Raw genomic sequence first — 19,760 nt, 5'->3', positions numbered from 1 at the left:
AGTGCCAAAGTTTTTAGGATTTGAGCCAGAACTTACATTTAGTGAAGCAGAAAAATAAAATTAAGGGGTTTTTTTCTGATGAATCCAGTATATAGAGAAAGTGCATTGGAGTAAAAAGATGTGACTGGTTCAATAGCCTGGTGGCTATAGCTCTAGCTGAGGTAACACAGGTTTAATCCTTTTTTAAAAAATCCGTCAGCATTTAATAACAGAGATATTTGAAGAACCTCTTTTCCAAATACCTCAATGGTCACGGCAGTCCCCTGGGAGGTGAGGGACTAGGCATCAAATACCAATTCTGAGTCAGGCAAAGAACATTTGTATCTAAATCTCCCACATCCTGTTGGAAGTGTGTGGGCTAAAGACCAAAGCAGACAGCATTGCTTCACCAAGTGTAAGGCAGGACCCACACCCACTTGTGAATCTGATGTTAAAAAGACTAAACCTGGGCATTTCCAAAATAAAAGAGATTGACTAAACTGTTTTATCTCCAACGTACATTTTCTTTCAGTTGACACACCACACGCCATCACGTATGTGTTTATGTATGTTTTATATATTGCCCAGCCCTATCTCACAAAACACCATCTTTTCTGCCCAACTAAAGCAGTTCTCCGATTTTTCTCTTGTTTCTTTTGCTAAAGGCAATTACGATGGCATAGTTTCCAAATCTCTCATCGCCTGAGCCGCTCCATTGCATCGCTTCATATCAGCAACCAGTCAGCAGCCCAGCTGAATCTACTGCAAAAATTCTCTCTGCTTCGTCTCACTGCCATCATGGAAAAGTACTCTATGTCAAACAAACATGGCTGGACCTGGTGAGTACCACTGGTAACTGGAAGGAGACTTTTCGGAAAAAAAATAGTGTATTCTAATTCTGGTACTCTGTTAGTAAGTAAATGCAGATAGAAGGAAGCATTGACTTCAAGTGTAGGATTTGAAACTCCATTTTAATCCATTAATGCCTAGTGGCTCATTGGCAAAATCAGAAATAGATCCTGGAAATCTGACTTCATTCCTGAGCTGTAACAGAGAGACTACCCTGGCCTTGTGAACAATGCTACAGTTCCAGAAAAATAAACAGGAGTAGGAGAGAATGACTAAAATGCAGAAAAAGTTTACAGTAAGTACTACCCAGAATTCATTTGGTGATTCGAAAAGAAACAGCTGCTGCTTCATGTGTTTGATATTGCTTTGTTTGTGCTTTAAAAGAAGGATTAGGATAGTTATATATAGATAAAGGACTTTTCTCTAGAAATCAAAGGTGCAGTCTTTGGACCTGTGTCAGAGGGAGCTTGCAGCCCTGGCAGCTGTGAGAGCTACCTGGTCATTCAGGCAATGGAGGGAAAGCACACATGGATGGGAATGCTCACAATGTGGCTCCTTCTGTAGCAACTGGCTACAGAAACCTGCATGTTTCATGGTACACAAACCCTGGTGGGCCCGACAGATTGAGGTACACAAGAAATAGAAATGGGCATGGATAAGAGTTTAAAAGTGTCTGAGAAATAATCCAAAGGATGACAGACTCTTCCCCTAATACACTGAGGCACCCAGTTCAGATACAGTATACTTGATATTTATATTGTGATTTTCATGCTCAAGGCACCTCCCCAAAATCCCACTAAATTCATCTGTAAGCTACATAAGATAAGTGTTCCTTTAGAAATGGAAAAACAGATACAATAGATACATGTGAGATTCACCTCACTGACATCAGTTATTGGGAAAAGTTAAAAGAGTAATCTGTTACAAATCTAATTGAGAAAATCAGGTTGGCTGTTTGTGGTCGGAGGGAGAAGTTATGCAACCCCAAAGCAGCCCATTAAATCCAAGGCTGAGGGTTTGGGTGACCCTCCGGGGGTGTCTCTCTCTAGAGTGGGTAGGGAGATAGTCCAGACTACTGACTCTTTCTAAATCTCTGTAAGAGAACTAAAATTCAGTAAGATTAATCCCCATTTCACTGCTCTCCTTTGGTGCACTGCTACTGTGGCTAGCTGACATATGCACTGAAATGAATCTCACCTTACCCAACTTCAAATAAGCGACTAGAATGGAGCAGATTCTAGGTCCTGCTGTTTGTACGAGGTTTTCATCCTGAGAGATATTTCTTCAGTTTTTATAATCAGTCTCTAAGGGTTTTTAAGAGAGAGACTGTACATAGCTGTAGAGTCACGCACTGTACTTCTTCAGTAGGTAATTTAAAATGAGATTTTACTTCTTCCCACACAGATGACAAAACTCTTAGTCACATTCAGGTCATACTCATCCTTTTTATTTTGATTCCATGGCGGTCATGACTTCCAAAAAGGGAATCCAGTTGGTTCTTATTTTCATCAACCAATTTTTTGAAGAAAGCAAGCTCACTATCTTCACTTGAATTACTCAACTAGAATAAATCATGTAACACAAGGGAAGAATCTGACACATAGGGATTTCCCACCATCATTTCTTCATATGAAGTTTTAGTCAATAGAAATACTAAATCATGTAACTGGTAGTACAAAGATCATTCAGCATGCTAGAGGACTGAACCTCCTTTTCTCTCCCCACTCAGATTTGCTCTGCCATTCCTGTGAGTCCCTAAAAGATGCTTTAAACCTTGTTGGCTTTGGCTGGATGCCACCTGTGTAGTAAAAGGTTCTTATTAGAAATGATTGTTATGCTATACCTTAGAGGCCATCCACTTATAGACCTTAAGAAATTAATCAGTTATGGAAAGTGTAAAGTGTCTGTGCATTGTTCATTAAAAATTATTTCATCATCTTTATTAAAAAAGCCCTGGTTACCAATTTCTGTCAGTAGTGTTACTCAGAAAATGTGTAAATATCCTTATTTTTTCATGCAGCCTGTTCATGTCAATTTTCAGGTCTGTGCCAAAGTTCATGAAGAGGATGAAAGTCCCTGACTACAAGGACAAGAATGTCTTTGGTGTGCCCCTGATAGTTCATGTCCAGAGAACAGGGCAGCCTCTGCCCCAGAGCATACAACAAGCCCTGCGCTACCTACGGAGTAACTGTCTAGACCAGGTAGGAACTTTACTCCGTGGACTTGCTGGATTTTTCTGAAAAACCACTTTAAGCAAGCAGCAGTGAGTGTTTTTGTACTAAGTACCAGGATTATTTGAAGATTATTATCTCTCATGTTGGGCCTCAATCTCCTCTGGTGATTTGATAATTGGTGCCAATACTAAAAGTTTTCCATTTTGAGATTTGTTTCCAGCTAATCTGTTGAAATTTTGTAGCTGTAACTGTCCTACTGATTTGTATACCACAGTCTACTTCAAAGAATATTTTGAGATCTTCATGTATGAATGAAGCCTGGGAAGAGATCAGGACTCCCCACTTCTACATGTATCTATACTGCTTATGTTTGACTGTTGCCATTGAGGGTTAACTGCATTCACCATTTCACAAGATATGGTACAAAAGGTTTTATTTACTTAGCAAAGACAGAAAAGTTCAAGAATAGAGAGCAAACTCAGCAAAATATTCCAAGTATTCTGTTGACAGAGTCAGATATATCCAGATAGTTAGGTCAGCAGGGGTTCAATGCCAAAGCCATTATGGTATGTTGCCTTTTATAGTGTTCTTAGCTACAACAAGCCAGCTGGGACATCCTCATGCTCAAAGTATTTCAGATTTTTTTTATTCCCTTTAGCTATAGAGGGACATACTAATCATATTTTTACCGTTCTTCCCCTAAGGATGAGGATGTGTATTTTTATGAACATAGGACTGGGAGAAACCCCCTGGCTGTTTATGTTCAGTCCTCTGCTGTTATTGACCTCATGTCATATGACCTCTTTCATAACTGCCTTTAGATAGTTGTAAGTTCAAAAGCAACCAGCACTTTTCTCTGCAGACTTTGCTGCTTTCTTAGCTCTGAACACATGAAAAGTGTGGAATTAGTCTTTCTGAATCTTCACATTTTCTAATCACCATTCTGGCTGCTGTTCAGGTTTTTTGTTGGGTGACAAGTCATCTTCCCCAAAACTGAAATCTGAAAATTAAAGGCGTTGCAGTGAATCACAACCATTTCCCCTTGCAGCCAGTGGGAAAGACTCAGGTCCTATCAGTTCTCTCTATGAAGGAATCCTGTAGTGGTCGTACCTTGACATCTAACTCCACAGTGTCGAAAGTGAGGGTGAGATGAGTTCTGCCAGCCATATGTAGTGCGCGAGCTGAGGGGCAGGATGAACAGCTTGTCAGAAATTTATTAAGAGAGGATGAAAGGGAAAGATGCAGAAGTAGAAGTGATATATTCAGGAGCTAACATGCCCGGTTGCCACGGTGCTCGTCTGGGTTTGTGTACTGAGCTGGGAAAGCCAGTGTAGGAAGAAAAGTGATGCAGCAAGCCTGGAATTAGGGATGAGATCAGAGGAGGAGATGCCCAAATAAGAGGAATGGGAGATGTAAGGATGGGGATGGGCTTGTCAGCTAAGAAGCAGAGCAAGAGGAAGAAAGACAAGAGAGAGGATTAATTGGGGAGAATGTAAAAAGGAGTATAAAAGAGAAAGAAAAAGCTCTTGAGATATTTGAGGCAGTTAAAAGGTGTTGGAAGTCTCAGACAGCTATCTGCTCCATTTGTGTTTATGGGCTGGGAAGCATTGGAGCTCTTTGAAGGTCCATTTCATTTGAGCTTTGGTTCCTTCTTGGAGTAAAATTGGGAAAATACTGAATAAAAAAAAGGAGGAGAAGTACAAATTGGGATCCTTTAAAATATCTTCACCAAAAACCTTTCCAGGCGAAAACCCTCCAGGCAATTTAGCTTCTCTGCTTTACAGTTTCTCCCTTTGTCCCCATTTAATTCAAAGTCTCCTGATGCCTGGACAGAGACCTGGGCAGCCTCCAGTCTTCCTCAGCATCTTGCTTAGGTGTCTCTTCTGTGCACTGCAGAAAGTGGGCTAGAGTTCCTAACAGGCATCAGAGCTTGTACTGCACACACTTGGTAAAGTTGAGGTTTCTCTAAACCATTGCAAGGTCTGGCTCCTGCCACTGAAATCCCTGAACTGGCATGAGGAGCCCCACAGTTACTTGTAGGATATGTAATTCAGTTTCCCTTTGTGAAATAGAAACTGTTTTGACTTTTCCAACTGCATCTTTATTTTGGTCATGCATCATATGGCTGCTTGTAGGGAAGATGATCCACACAGCTTGAGGACAGTAAAGAGATTGGGGCAGACTAACCTCTGGATTTTTAGTCCCTTTTTATTTACGGAATAAGTCTGTAATAATGCATAACAGAGCCTAAAACATCTTTTTCTGTTGAGTGAAGAACTCTTTTGATTAATTATTAATTTTTTCCATTAATACAAAAAAAAAAAAAGGAAATAGGAGTTTGAATAAATGTCTTTAAACAGAGATTGAGAGTAGTAGAATGGTGTGCAGCAGGAGCTTGCATGGGTAAGATTTGACATCTGACCTCTCAAATCAGACTTAGCTGGAAGTTTTAAATGGTTGTTTATACTAGCAAGGACACTTTCCAACAAAAGGAGAGAAGTGAGCTTCTGCTCTAACATTTATCTACTGCAGGCCAAAACTTTATTTTTTGGACAGAATTAGCAAGTTTGTCTTCTTCATCTTCAGCACATATTTCTAAGAGGAAAAGGCATCTAAAAAGAAGAAGAGAAAGGAAAAGGGAAAACCAGATGAAAAGAGCTGGATGGTCTTTCTTATATGCTCTTGACAGGAAGAAGAGCAGAACTTCACTTGGGATCATAAATACAGAACTCAGGGCACACTCCAGTTCTCTACTTCCTGTACATAAATTTAGCTCTCAAGTGACACTAAATTCATCAATAAGAAGACATATCAGAGCTGCCTCACAGCCAGTCTGGTGCAGCAGATTATCTCCATATAAGTAATTAAATAAATATACCCCCTCACAGAGCTGCGATCTGTGTAATTAGTGCCATTAATGTGCAAGTTAACCAAAGTCCTAAATACCCTCTGGGGGAGCATGGGAGGTGTTCTAGAGAGAGGAGGGTCCTCTGTGAACTCTGTGCTGCTTCTTACAGCAGAAAAGTAAGGAAGTAGGGGAGAGAAGGCCAGAAGGCATTATTCCCTTGCCTTTGCTGTTTGTTGACTGTGCCATACAGGAAGCTGCACGGATCACCAGCGAGACAGCAGTCACAGAAGAACAAGGGTATATAATTCCCAGCTGGAAATGTGCCTTTCCCATAGGTCTCTCTCAATGTTTCACGTTTTTCTCTGCAAAACTGAAGGGAAACAGTGTTAACACTTCCCAAATGAAGCACTGTAAACTCAAGTGGGAATAAATAATATAGCTGAGGCCCAGGAATTTACCCCAGGGGGAATTCCACGGGTGGAGAAGGACAAGAAAGGGCAGCCCTGCCTCGAAGGCATCATTTGAAGAATTACCACTTCCTTTCAAAACAGAAAGCAAACAGGATAAAAGTGAATCTTAGTGACACACACAAGTAATCCCTCTGTGGCCCCCACTTTCGAACTGGACTATTCAGTGGGATTTGGGAGAACTCATGGAAGCAGAGAGCACGAAAGGGAAAAAATAGATTTCATCTTGATTTTAAAGCTCTACCAGGAGGTACTAATCTTTTGCCACAGCATTTATTACTTAGCTAAGCATAATATTTTCATGTTAGTCTTCAAAATACATACCCAAATAAACATGAGGGGCCAGATTCTCAGCTGGAGTAAATCAACAGACAGTCATCCAAGTCAAGCAAGCCAGGCTGATTTATATCAGCAGAGCATCTTGCTTAAACTTCTCAGGCAGCAGAGAAACCACGAGGCACTCTGAGCCCTCTCTCTAGGATGGGACTGAGAGCAGCAGCATTATTAACCCCTGCAATCCTGCTGTGAGAGCCTGTGCTTGCGTGCGAGACTTCTGGGACCATCAATTGCACTTGCACATTTTCCTCCTTCTTGCCTAGAGTGAAATAAGCAACCCAAGCTTTGGTCATGATCAAAGTCCCCATATATAAATGTATATAACACATATATATTCTTCAAGTGCCATTTTCCCTTTTACCCAGCTTAATATGGTACATTTTCAGGTGGGTCTGTTTCGGAAATCTGGAGTGAAATCCCGAATCCAGGCCCTGCGTCAGATGAATGAGAGCTCCCCAGAAAACGTCAGCTATGAGGACCAGTCAGCATATGATGTGGCTGACATGGTCAAGCAATTTTTCAGGGACTTGCCAGAACCTCTCCTCACAAGTAAACTAGGAGAGACTTTCCTGCACATCTATCAATGTAAGTTGATATTTCTACAGATTTCTATCATTACAACCAATTAGAAATTGTTGTATATTATATAGAAATATACTGTAAATAATTTTGGCATGTTAACTCTGTATAGGTTTCTTTCTGCTGGCCTTTGAGATATAAAAAACTCCTCTGCCCTCAAAATCTTTCACTAAGAGGTCTTTAGAACCACCTGAACATTTCAGTGTCAAATTTAATGGAAAGACAATGTTTATACGAGCCTCACAATCAGAAAGAAGACAGAAGAACAGGCTGCTGGATATAAAAAGCATGAAGACTCCTATTTTTGTCAGATTTCTTTAAACTCTGAACCCATTTAATGCACTTATATCTCAATATAAGTGAGTCTTCTGGGCATGGAGAAGTGGTACTTGACCATGAGAACATGTGTCTCTGTAGTCCCCTTCCTTGCTGTGGCTTTTGATTATTTCTTTTTTTCATTATAGTCAATAAAATGAATTTGCAAAAAGCAAGCTGCCTTCATATAGATCATAAACTCCATGTAAAGAACTCACAGAGATAGAAAGAAACCAGGGGATTTCTTCTTTTCTTTCCAGCATAAGAAATCTTCAGAAAAATCTGAGACTCAGATTCATCAGAATAATGACAGTTCCTGTGAATCAGGAGATGACTGTGTATCTCTTCTCCAGATTGAGGGAGGAACAAACAGTGAGGAAAACTCTGAACAGTCAGAGGAATTAGAGTTTTTTTCCTGACAATGTCCATTATGAGGGCCAGTAAGCCAGCACTTTGGCAGATGCAGCCAGCCTAAGCCAAATAATTGGAAGCACTAAAGAGATGTGTGTCTAGTCTTTTCACTTGCAGACGTTTCTGCTGCCAAAACAATAGAAAGCCATTTTAAAGCACTGCATAATCCCAGTGCTTAAGAATCTCAGATACTTCCGTTGCTTCCCTTTACTGTAAAAATCCGTCTGTGGCACACAGTCACTAATGAATTTACCATCACAGTGTCTGTAGCTGGTAGAGAATGCTGGGATTCTGCATGTGAGAGACAGCACTGCAAATAAATTCAGTGGGTTTGGCTGTACGTGATGTCTAAGTTACTGCAAGAGTTGGTGCCTAGCCCTTGACCATCATTTCCCCTTCCTCTTTCCTGCTCACAAGTTGTCTGCCTGCACACACTTTAATAAGCTTGTTCAGAAAAAAGCAACAGGAATTCTGGCTGCTAATAAAATGACAGTCACAATCATTTCCATGGGAAGGTGGCCAAGGAGAAGATTATCGACTACAAGGATATGTTCTACATGCCCTTGGAAACAAATCACCTTTAAACTACTGCTTCATGAAAATTGGGGTTGTCCTATCTTTGCACAGAAGGGGCTGCAAGTAAATTACCCTCTTGCTACAGGAAGAGAGACATGGCAGATCCCAGTGGTATCAGCTTAAGCAGATCTGTAGTCAGAAGGGCTCCCCTTTTCCAAGACATGAGGCTGAATGGGGAAACAGTGATACCAGCCAACAAAAAATGTAAAAAGAGCCATGGGCTGACACTGTAATGTCTGCATGGTGCTGCAGTGGGAAGTCTGAAGAATTTCTCTTACACTGATCAGAAGGGGAAAAAATGAGCTAGGAAAGATGTTCTCAAGGTGCATTGGGAGTTAAAGGATTTCAGAAAGACTTGAAGATGAGTCTCTTTAAACCAAGGCAGGAACAAGAAAAGATGGGCAGAAAATATTGTTTGGATTAAGAATGAGTAGCAGGGGGTTTTTTCCATGTCACCAAAAACAAATATATTTTTCTGTTTCAGACAGTACTGACAAAACTCCTTTCACAGAAAAAAAAAATGTTGAAAATTTCTGGGATACCAATTGTATTTCGTAATATCTGCAATTAAACTAATCTGTAGCTGAGACTTCTTCTTGTCCTTTGTTCTGCTTAACAAATTGTTAATGTGAAGTTAGGAAGGATTTTTCCTCTCCTAGTGTATTGGCAGGGGATTTCTGATTTTCTGGAACTCACTGAAGATATTTTTCATATATCCAAGACCTTTTTCATAGATCCAAAATGGCTTGAATTGCTGTAACACATAGGATTTGGGATGACTAGTGTAGTAGTCTATATGGCATAGCATAGGTGAAACTTTCTCCATTTTCCTAAAACTCCCAGTTGTTTAATGTTTACCTGTAACTTGAAGCACTGGCTGGTCTTCTGCTTCGTGTACTAGACCCATCAGAGCAACAGTAAAGGGGAGGGAGGGATTACCAGGAGGTGTTGTGGGAAGAAAAGACACATTGCAGAAAAAAGATTTAGCAAAGGCTCCTCTGACTTCTCAGAAAAACCTGGCCTTGCTGCTTTCAGAAACTTTAGAAGTATTGAACTGTGTTCATTTTGTCATTCATGTCTGAAAGCTTTTAAAATAAAGTGCTTGTACAAGGCTAGCAGTCAAATCTTAAAAGCTGGCTGTTCCCTCTACTGTAAATCTGCTTTTGTTCTTCTTCCATTCGAGTATGTAATACCCAGAGGAGGACTCGAAGTCCAAACTGAGAGAACTTAGGGTAGTTTTAGAAATGAATCTGTCTGAGGTGCTATTTAAGCATATCCATTACTTCTTTCCTTAAACTCTTTTAAGGTTTAGGACACAAATGTACGTGTTCCCAAAGCTTCACTAAGACTTTTAAACTTCTGTCTTGCCAGGGTACAAAGAAAACCTGAAAAATACTATTTAAAGCTATGAGTACTGAGTACTATTCTCCCTTCCTAAATTTCAAATGAAGTCCAATGTTTTTCTTGGGAGCAGCCCTTCCTTCAAAAAAACAGAGAAATGCCAAACACTGGTGAGGGAAGCTATGCTTTGTGGAGGAGCAAAACCTAGCTCTCCAGAAGCCAGCTGATCTTTTCCCTTTGGTCTCCTGTCATCTGCCTCTTCACAAAGCCATCGCCAAGGTCGGGAAAGACCTCTGTGAGTCAACCATTAACCCAACACTGCCAGGCCCACCATTGAACTACGTCCCTGAGCACCACATCTGCGCGGTTTTTGAACACTGAGGGGCCTGTGAATGTCCGGGGTAACTTTATCTTTCCTGCTCCTCGTCTGATCTTACAACTGATGCCCTGAACGTCACTTGCTCCTTCCCAGATGTCCCCAAGGAGCAGCGGCTGCAGGCGGTGCAGGCGGCCATCATGCTCATGGCCGACGAGAACAGGGAGGTTCTGCAGACTCTGCTCTGCTTCCTCAGCGACGTCACCTCCGTGGAGGAAAATCAGATGACTCCCATGAACATCGCTGTTTGTCTGGCCCCTTCCCTCTTCCATCTCAATATAGTGAAGAAAGAAAGCTCACCGAGGTATGTTTCTTCTCAGCATTATAAATAGTCACATCCTGAATATGGAGTGATGCTTTCAGTGGTATGCAGGACAAAATTTTCCAAACCATCTGCTTTCCAGCACACATTCAACAGGGCATGGCTTCAGTAAGAGGGGAAAACCCCTGCTACAGAGCCAGAAGCACACTTGTTTTCACAAGCCCAGCAAGCATTTCTGGTTGTCTGTTGTGAATATGCGGTGCCTGCTTTCCATGTGGAATTTTCAATGGGGCACTAGTGAGTTTTGCATGACTAATGTTGACTTCTGTAAAGGAAAAGGGGTTTATTTTGCTCTGGTTGAAGTCAAAGATTAACCATGTTTTAAAGGATGTTGATATGTAGATTTTCAATGACTGGTTTTTTTTCACTTTCAGTTTACTGTCTACATTCTGCCATTCGGGAAACAGGGTTTATTTCAGGCCACATTTAAATTGTAACATGGTGAGTGTAGACTAAACAGGGCATAGCCCGGCTAAACATTAGCAGTGCCACTTGACTTTTTCCCTCCCATCTGGTTCAGAAAACACTGAGATTCCTGGTCAAGTACACATATAACCCGTGTCTGAACAAGGGCTTTAAGCAGTAACAATGTAAACCACTTTACATCATGTCTGTTAAAAATCCATTTCAAAATGTACAACACATCATGCAGGATATGCATAACCTTTCCTGCTTTTACCTTTGCCTGAGCAATATTTTAGGTAAACATTTTTCCTTTTAAAAAGGCTTAACAGTTTGAGCAGTCTTGGTGATAAACAGAAACGAAAGATGGGGGGGGGGGGGGGTTTCTCTCTGATGTTGGGAGTTTCCTCCTGCTTTTTGCTTTCATATTAAAAAGATTCTGCTCTTTACCTGAGATACTGAATTCTATTACAGAGTAATACAGAAAAAATATGCAACAGGGAAGCCAGATCAGAAGGACCTCAGTGAAAACCTGGCAGCTACTCAGGGACTTGCTCACATGATAATGGAATGCAACAAACTTTTTGAGGTGAGTGAGAGACTCAAACAGCATTATTCATGGCCACATAATGCAGCACCCTTTGAAGTATTTATGTTTATGCTTATATTTTCTGTCTTGTGTCAGCTCAGAGATTGGTGCCTCACTTATTTGTAAACTTGCTTCATCCAAAGTTTATTTATCTCATTTCTTTATGGTGGTTCCCTTTTAGTATTGAAAAGATGCAGGGTAATTATTCTGTGACAGTTTTCAACCCAAACCACTGGATTAGGAAATTTTAGTCTAATTAAAATTAAAAATCTGCTAGTGTAAAATTTTATGACAACGATTTTAAGGCCTCAATTAAAACTGATTCATCTTAAAAATAATTGCTTATGCACTTTATTTCTGTGTGTCATGCAATAAAGTAAAAATCACATAGAGAGCTGCAGTCATTCCTGCAGCTACTTACACTGCAGCTGGAGGACAGCAAATGCTCATATCTTCTTTCCCCAGAAGCACAAGGCAGTATTTCTGAGGGCTAAGGGAGTAACAGTGGTGTATTGACATCCAGTTGATCAGTCTAATATGATTCTGCATGAGTTGAGCCGTTGTGAGCCATGGGCTGTTTCATTAGACTACTTTGATGTTTCATCTTGCCTAAAGACAGAAATTGGTGTGCATTTTACAGATTGTAGGTTCATGCAGTTGGATGCTGAATGGTCCATCAGCCTAGAAACATACTGTCTTAAGGAAAAGTTCTCAGCAGGAGATTTTCCCTGTGTGTTTTCCCTCCCTTCTGTGGTACAGGTCCCACATGAGATGATCACCCAATCCCGAAACTCCTATGTTGATGCAGAAGTGCATTCTCCTACCCTGGACGAGCTTGGGAAACAAGTGGATGAGGAAGGAGGGAGCTATCAGATGTACCTGGAAACTCTCATGCAGAATCTCCAGAAAGAAGCAAAAGAGAAATTCAAAGGATGGGTCACATGTTCCAGTGTAGAGAACACAGAACTCGCCTACAAAAAGGTAATTTGGGGAGACATGAAAGAAGCAGTAAAGAAACCAAAGCAAAATGCACCTCAGTTATGGGGCACCCTGGCATGTTGCATGGCAAAACTCACACCCTTCTTTCTGGAAAGGAACTCCTTTTTTATTATTTTTTTCAAAAAGATTACTAAAAGCAGTTAAAAATGTAACATAGTAGTGATTCAAGTATGAGATTCCAGAAAAAGGCACACAGAGCAAGCTGGGGTCTCTAAAATAGATCAAGTAAGTGATACAGCTAACAACACAACCAGAGAGTGAGCTGAGATGTTAAACAAAAGAGAACATTACCAGGACAAGCTCTTTCACTGGGGGACATGAAAAGTTTCTGACCATTTCTTGATGTTTGCTAGCAGTTTGGAGAACACAGCTAGAATATAGGTAATTACAAAACTTCTTCAGGCTCACCTATGCTTTTTTAAGCAGATCAGTTTTACCCCTGATCCTTTTTGTCCATTTTTCATGTGGATTTTTGATACTGCAGCTTTTTATTAAAATTTCTGAATTTGTTTTTGGCTCCATCACTTCTTGAGGGAAAGCCAGATCACTGCAGTGAGGCAGAGGGTGCTGCAGAGTCCTTGCAGAGAGTGGAGTTCTCAGAGGCTGCTGGAAATGCAACAGCAAAGCAGAGGTCTCCAAACCAGCAGCAGCTAGCAGGAGGAAGGAATGGATTAGGGTTAGGCAGGAGAAGAGCACTGGGAGGAATATGAAATCTGGATGGCAAAGGGGCAGGAGGCAGCATTACCCCAGCTTGGGAAAGTGCAACCCTTCTGTCAGGGCAAAGAAATTGCAGTTACTGTGGTTTGTAGCCAGCTTCTGTGAGTGACCTCTCCAGGGAGGGTCTGTAGGAGGTTGGGGACAGAGTAACAGGGCTCAGGTGAGAGCAGGATATGGGAGAGGCAGAATAGAGGCCTGTACAGCTGGTGGTCAAGGACTTGTGAGACTACAGAGGGGACTGGGAGTCTGGGGCTCCAGGGCAGGGGAAATGGGGAACTGAAAGCGTTGGGGAGAAATAATTACAACAACATGAAATAATTTAAGGTGGGAGGTGTGGAAGGTGGGTTTCTGGGGGAACAATCCTGGGTCTGTGGGAGGTACTAGAGGTTTCTGAAGTACTCACATTGGTATATGAGAACAGTAGGGTAGGGAAGGGTTAGAGAAGCAGGGCTTGAAATATCCAGTGATTACAGTCAATTTGTCTCCTGCCTGAAATAGGACCCCTAAAACCATGCAGAAAAGCTGTATGTGTGCAATCTAGGATATTCACATTGTGCATAGCCCAGCACTTTCTGCTCCCCTTTCTGTAAGCTGTGAAGGTGTTTCAAGAAACAGGATCTGTGAGCAAGGAAGAGTTAGCAATCAGTCTGTGCTCTTGCAATACGTCCCTTGCAGCTATTTTGAGGAGCAAACATCTGTGTACCTGACACTGAATCAAATGTACGTTCTGCTCCCCTAGAATTAACCAGAAGGGTTAATGCACCCTCAGTCCCAGGTAGTCTATAAGATTGCCAAAGGTAGTTGCTTTATTTCAGCCCAGGGTTTCAGTCTCTCGTCTCTTTTTACTGCTGCAGACACATATTCATCATTGCACTTAGGATGTTTGGACTTGGAAAAGTGTCTGTCACACCAGAAGTAATGCAGAACTTCACTGGCACTATGGGAACTGGTCCAGACATATTCTGTTGTGAGAGCAGAGTAATGAATCAGATTTCCGTCCACGATTAGTAGAGCAGCAGCAATAGCAATAATAGTAATGATTAGCAGGGAAATATGAATGCTCTTAAGCTGAAGTCAGGCACCTACATTGAGATTTTGTCCTCAGTTATCATCTGAACATAGGCATATAAATTATCAGGGTTTGTGTTCTTGGTCACTTCAGGTTGGGGATGGGAACCCACTAAGGCTCTGGAAAGCCTCAGTTGAAGTTGAAGCCCCCCCATCAGTTGTCCTGAACCGAGTGCTGAGAGAACGTCACCTCTGGGATGAGGACTTCTTGCAGTGGAAGGTAGTGGAGAGCCTGGACAAGCAGACGGAAGTTTACCAGTATGTTTTGAACAGCATGGCTCCTCACCCTGTCCGAGACTTCGTCGTTCTCAGGTAAGCTGAGGGTGGTTCTCTGGTACCTTTGCCTCCTGCAGCGCATAAAGGAAGATCTGGACTTCTCTCAGCCTTCACATCTGTGTAATTGCTCTCCAGGAACTCTACTTCTCGGCAGCAGTGTTGATTTCTCAAACTGAATTAGTCATACACCTAGAGCATGCTGACCTTTTCTCTGATGTAATTTGAGCAGCACATACTCCTGAGGCCATAAATATCATTTCTTCCCCAGAACAGATGTCTGATAATAGCTGCTCTTCTCTCTTAGCTTTGTTTGTTGTCAAAACAGTGCAAATAGAACCCAGTTGTTTTTTACACTGCTTTTGCTGTTCTCTGGGGAATGTTTGATGTTTAAGAGCCAAATGTTTAGAAGAGAAGATAGTGGTGCTTTTAAGCTAAGGCTGTTATACAGTGTCTACATAAGTTATTATCTTAAATTTTCAGTTGGAGTCTTTGTAAATGAATAAGTGCTGATCCATAAAAATCCTAGTGTGGAAATGAACAGAAAGAGGCAGTAGATTCATATTTTCTCTTCCAGGGGATGACTTGTCTCAAATAAATGTATAGCTGTGTATCAATATTCTGCATTCAATCCCAGTTCTGCCATTGTCTACCTGCCTGTATAGAACAGTAAAAAAACCCCAAAAAACCAAAAAACCCTCTTACGCACCTTCTGCCTTTGAAATCCCGTCCTTTGCTTGCTAGGAACTATTGTGGAGCTGCTGACATATTTCATTTACAGGGTCAGTCCTACAGTTATTTATTTCAGGATGATTTTGTGCATTCCCATTTTTGGTCCCTGCTTTTTATGCTTGAAATGATGTGACTGAGAAATACAAAGCAGTTTTGACAAAGGAAGTAGTCCAGGGAGTCAGAATTGTATTAAAGGGAATGAAGATTGAAGGAAAAATATGAGCCAAATAAAATATAATTATGAAAGTACATCCCTTTTATGAACTTTAGTAGTCTCTTAAAGGATGACAACATGCAGATATTGTTGGTTTAAGGGAAGAATTATTGGAACTCTTAGGGGAAGATTTAAAAAATGCTTTCTGTAACCGATGCTCCCATTACTCTATTTTCTTTGCCTTCCCACAGTATACTGGGCTAAATTAACTATTTTATAATCAAATATATATTATATATTTTATATAATTATATATCTATCATTATTTTGTAAATAATCTTCTTATGTAATGTCATTAGCTTGAACCAGTGATAAATTTGGGCCTTTGCATGGCACCGAGAAAAGCGGCGGGGAGGTTTTGATGACCGTAATTTGGTCCTCTCATTTGCCACTTAGTTCACTATTAGGTTTCGTGGTGGTTTATGTTCTTTAAAGACCTGCTGTGCAGTCACATCAGTTAAAGGAAAATCCTGCTATTGAGTTCTCATTCTTGTCACTAACCCAGGCAGAATGACCCCCAAGGACTGAAATACATATCATAAAAATGAATCCTGGTGTGTTCTTAAGGGCTGAAAACAGCCACCAGGCAGATCTGTCAGATTCTGTTGTTTATCTCTTTTGATTGATATCATTAAGTCTAGAGCAAGGTTAGCCAGCAACACCACAGTCAAATTGATACCTTATGATTGGTGGGAAGTGAACAGTGAAATTATAATACACCTCTCGGGACATGAATAAATATATTTTAACAGATGGCAATTTTCCCCTTCTCAGTGAAACTTTGGGCTGTGAAAAGATCAACTGAGTTGTTCCCTTTTTTTCCAATGTGACAGCCATAACAAGGGGATTAGGCTCCCTAGAGAAGACTCTGATGGTAGGAGGAGAGGGGAAATGTTTCATATGCCTGGGATATGGCACAGCTCTCAGCTGCCCCGCACAGGCATCACTTTTATTGAAGAATCAACAAGTGTTTAATGTTCATTAAGTATGACAGCATTTTGGTGAGTTAGGTGCCGTATGCCTGATTTTACTACTTTAAAGAACTACTGAAAGTGGCCTAAATCCCTGTGACTGGGAACAGGAAACAAGTCTTCTGAAATCTCTGGGATAGAGAACTTTCCACTTCCCAAATGGCCCAGGTAGTCCTGGCTGGTTACCAAAATGATGTGGGTACATCTAAACACTCTGCAAGCGCTCACAGGAGGTGGTTCAGCATTTCTCATCTGTGATTTCCTTCTCCCATGTTTCATCTGCCATGATAGCTCAACAATTTTATAAATGCCCAGGCACATGTAAAACCTTCTGGTCAATATCTTCCTGCAGTGTCTTGAATAACAGCTCAGTTTCATGTAGGAAAAATGCAGAATGTTAAAATTATCTGCAGAAGTCCAAACTTCAACAGTCCTTGAAAGCAGCTTACCTGCTAAAATATGATACTTCCCAAGGAAGCATAATCCCTGTCTCAGACAATCCACAGCAAGATGATGCATGTTGCACAGCACAGTGGGAATTTCTCATTTCTTCCTAGAGCATAGAAAGAGCACAGACCTATCCTCTGAGATTCAGGGCAGATGAGAAAGATGTGAGACACAAAGGTATACAGAGAATGCTTGCAGAGCAACAGAAAAAGTAAAGTATTAAAGTCTAGGTATCTTAATAGAAAACCTCTCCAGCATGTAAGAGGCTAGAAACTTGGGAGAGGAAAGAAATTGAAGGCCATTTTGTTTTTAATTCAGACACTCTTGAAACATATTCTGGGTATTAGTGAGGATTTCTGCTGTACTGAACTGCATTTCTTGTTCTGTGAGCCTGCATGGGTGCAATGCACAGTTTCAGCTTTTGCTGCATGGCTTATCCTCAGTCTGTCTCCTTTCCAAAACTTCTGTCTGACTGCAAAAGGCTCTATCATGCCCTAGGATACTGATGGTTCCAAAATACTCCTGTGGAGAAGCAAAACTTCTCCACCTGGAGCCACATAGATGCGTGGCCATTCCACCTCAGGGTCAGACTACCCGCTGGGGAACACAAAACTCCACCAGGGACTCCCAGGACAGTCCACTGGCATTGCAGACAACAAGGATAGGCAGACAAGCAAACTGTCACTTCAATTCCGGTTCTTACTCATGTGCCCAAAAGTTTAATCGCTAATGTGATTCCGTCTTGCATCCATTCCTGCAGGACGTGGAGGACAGATTTGCCCAAGGGGATGTGCATGCTGGTTGCCATCTCTGTGGAGCATGAAGAGGCTCCTCTCATGGGAGCTGTGCGAGCCATCGTAATGGACTCCCAGTACTTGATAGAGCCCTGTGGCTCAGGAAAAGCCAGGCTGACCCACATCTGCAGGATTGACCTAAAGTAAGTATCCCACCTGCACAAAGTAATGTCCATTCAGCAGGACAAAACCCTCAAGCTCGTGGAGGGGAGATGCTGGGCACAGAATGTAGCCCTGGTTCATGCCTGAGATGTTTTGGTTTTCTGAAATTCCTTTCCCTGGGAATTTTCTGTAAACAAGAGACATGTTTTGGTAACCGTAAACTTTGTTTACATTTTTTCCCTAGGAGGGACTTCTTGATGTCCCTCTGATCTGACCAATGTGATTGAAGAGGTTTGTCTTTGTTTCACCAATCGAATTGGTCTGTGTAGAATAGTATAAAAAGGGAGACACATCTCAAAAATAAAGGAGTCATTTTCAGCCTTCTGAAGTTGGAGTCTTTGTGTCGTTGTGGTGTACAACAGCGTCAACAGAGGGCATGGTTAGGGTAGCTTTGCTGCTTTGGAGTTTTCCTGCAGTCTTCTCTCCACTCAGTGTCTACCACTGTTAGGGTGTGATTTTAGAAATAGAATCTGCTTATTTAATTACTGCAAGGGAGAACTTCAGAGTGCACTTAAAAAGACAAGTATTTGAATCTCCACCACCACTGTGGGCAGTGTGGAGCAGGAACTGCATGGCAGGCATGTTTCTGTGGGGCATGTTTCTTGAGTATTTGAGTTTCTCAATAATTCTCTTTTCATTTCTTCAGAGGACATTCCCCAGAATGGTACAACAAAGGCTTTGGACATCTGTGCGCAGCAGAGGTTGCCAGGATCAGAAACTCATTTCAACCTCTGATTGCTGAGGGACCAGAAACAAAAATCTGAGGAAGTGTTCCTGGGAGCATGTGAGCATAAATCAGGGTCTGGCAGGGAACAGGAATACTGAAAGCAAAGGTCTTATTTAAGCTGCAGAAATCTGACCAGACCTGGGTCTATATAAAGCTGAAAAAGGAATTTGATAGGAAAGTTCTTTTATTCTGAAGATTTCACCTTTCCCCCTTCCCCACATCCATTCTGTATTAATTTTGATTATTGAACTAAACATTTCTTCAGAGAGCTTTTATTACTTTAAAACAGATTATTGCCATTACTTGTATGTTACATAACTCTGGTATTTAAAGGCTTCTAAGAAGCATATTTTAATTGTAAATAAATAATGTACAGTATGTATATATTTATCTATATTCTATCTATATATATGTATATGTATAAATTAATTATTTTGTATATAACTCAGTGCAAATCACTTGCATCAGTTGGACCTTAAGTGGATCTGTCACTTGTTTCTTAGTGTGTCACTGCTACATAAGCTGTGTTTGCTGTTACCACAGCGCTACCAGGCATAATTTGTGTGGTAACAAACGCCTGTTCTCAAATACCTTTTGTGTTTGTGTGTGCTATGAGAAGGTACCTAGAAATAGATGTAGGAAGAATTACAGGAAGAAGGAGGTTACAGTGCATTTAAAAATAATGAGGAGGGAATCAGTCTCACCAAATAAAATACATGGAGATGCATCTGAGACAGACATTGTGGAGGCCATTTATGTTCAGCTGCAGAATGGTGACTTTTAGTAGAAGGTGTTGAAAACTTACCTGTTGCCTTAATGACTGGTGTCTGTCAGTAGAGAACCTCACTGTGTGCAGTGTTCCAGGTAACTGCTCATCCCTCAGACAGCACAAGGTAATGCTGTGTGTCCTGAGATGGCTGAAAACAGACTGGTGATTTATTAAGCTGTAAATTAATTATTTTTGTAAGCATTTTGTCTAGGTTCTGAGTGTTTCTGTGTTCTTTCCTTCTCCTGTCGAGATGGCTAATCCAAAGCAGGTTTTCCACATCCAGTGGACACAAAGACGTGCAGATGAACACCATGCCTTTTAAT

General features: G+C 41.2%; 1 protein-coding gene across 7 annotated transcripts in view; it reads left to right on the top strand.

Annotated features, from left to right (window-relative positions):
* The window catches only part of STARD13 (StAR related lipid transfer domain containing 13), a 288,293-nt gene extending 268,893 nt beyond the window's left edge, over positions 1 to 19,400 (top strand). For 6 of the 7 annotated variants that reach the window (XM_066175991.1, XM_066175992.1, XM_066175998.1 and 3 more), the window contains 9 exons: positions 645 to 818; positions 2,870 to 3,029; positions 7,040 to 7,238; positions 10,348 to 10,555; positions 11,450 to 11,564; positions 12,324 to 12,545; positions 14,443 to 14,660; positions 17,746 to 17,922; positions 18,588 to 19,400. In XM_066175991.1, coding sequence (XP_066032088.1) covers positions 645 to 818; positions 2,870 to 3,029; positions 7,040 to 7,238; positions 10,348 to 10,555; positions 11,450 to 11,564; positions 12,324 to 12,545; positions 14,443 to 14,660; positions 17,746 to 17,922; positions 18,588 to 18,705 — 1,591 coding nt within the window. In that variant the 3' untranslated portion in view covers positions 18,706 to 19,400. Of the gene's footprint in view, positions 1 to 644; positions 819 to 2,869; positions 3,030 to 7,039; positions 7,239 to 7,344; positions 7,771 to 10,347; positions 10,556 to 11,449; positions 11,565 to 12,323; positions 12,546 to 14,442; positions 14,661 to 17,745; positions 17,923 to 18,587 lie in introns of those variants that run through there. The other variant, XM_066175997.1, reaches the window with a different exon arrangement.
* The last annotated feature ends 360 nt before the right edge of the window (positions 19,401 to 19,760 follow it).

The sequence above is a fragment of the Chamaea fasciata genome, unplaced genomic scaffold (assembly GCF_029207755.1).
Source record: "Chamaea fasciata isolate MVZ Bird 193981 ecotype frontalis unplaced genomic scaffold, bChaFas1.0.hap1 SCAF_2, whole genome shotgun sequence".
Classification (NCBI taxonomy): Eukaryota; Metazoa; Chordata; class Aves; order Passeriformes; family Sylviidae; genus Chamaea; species Chamaea fasciata.
This window is presented reverse-complemented; position numbering and strand designations above follow the sequence as displayed.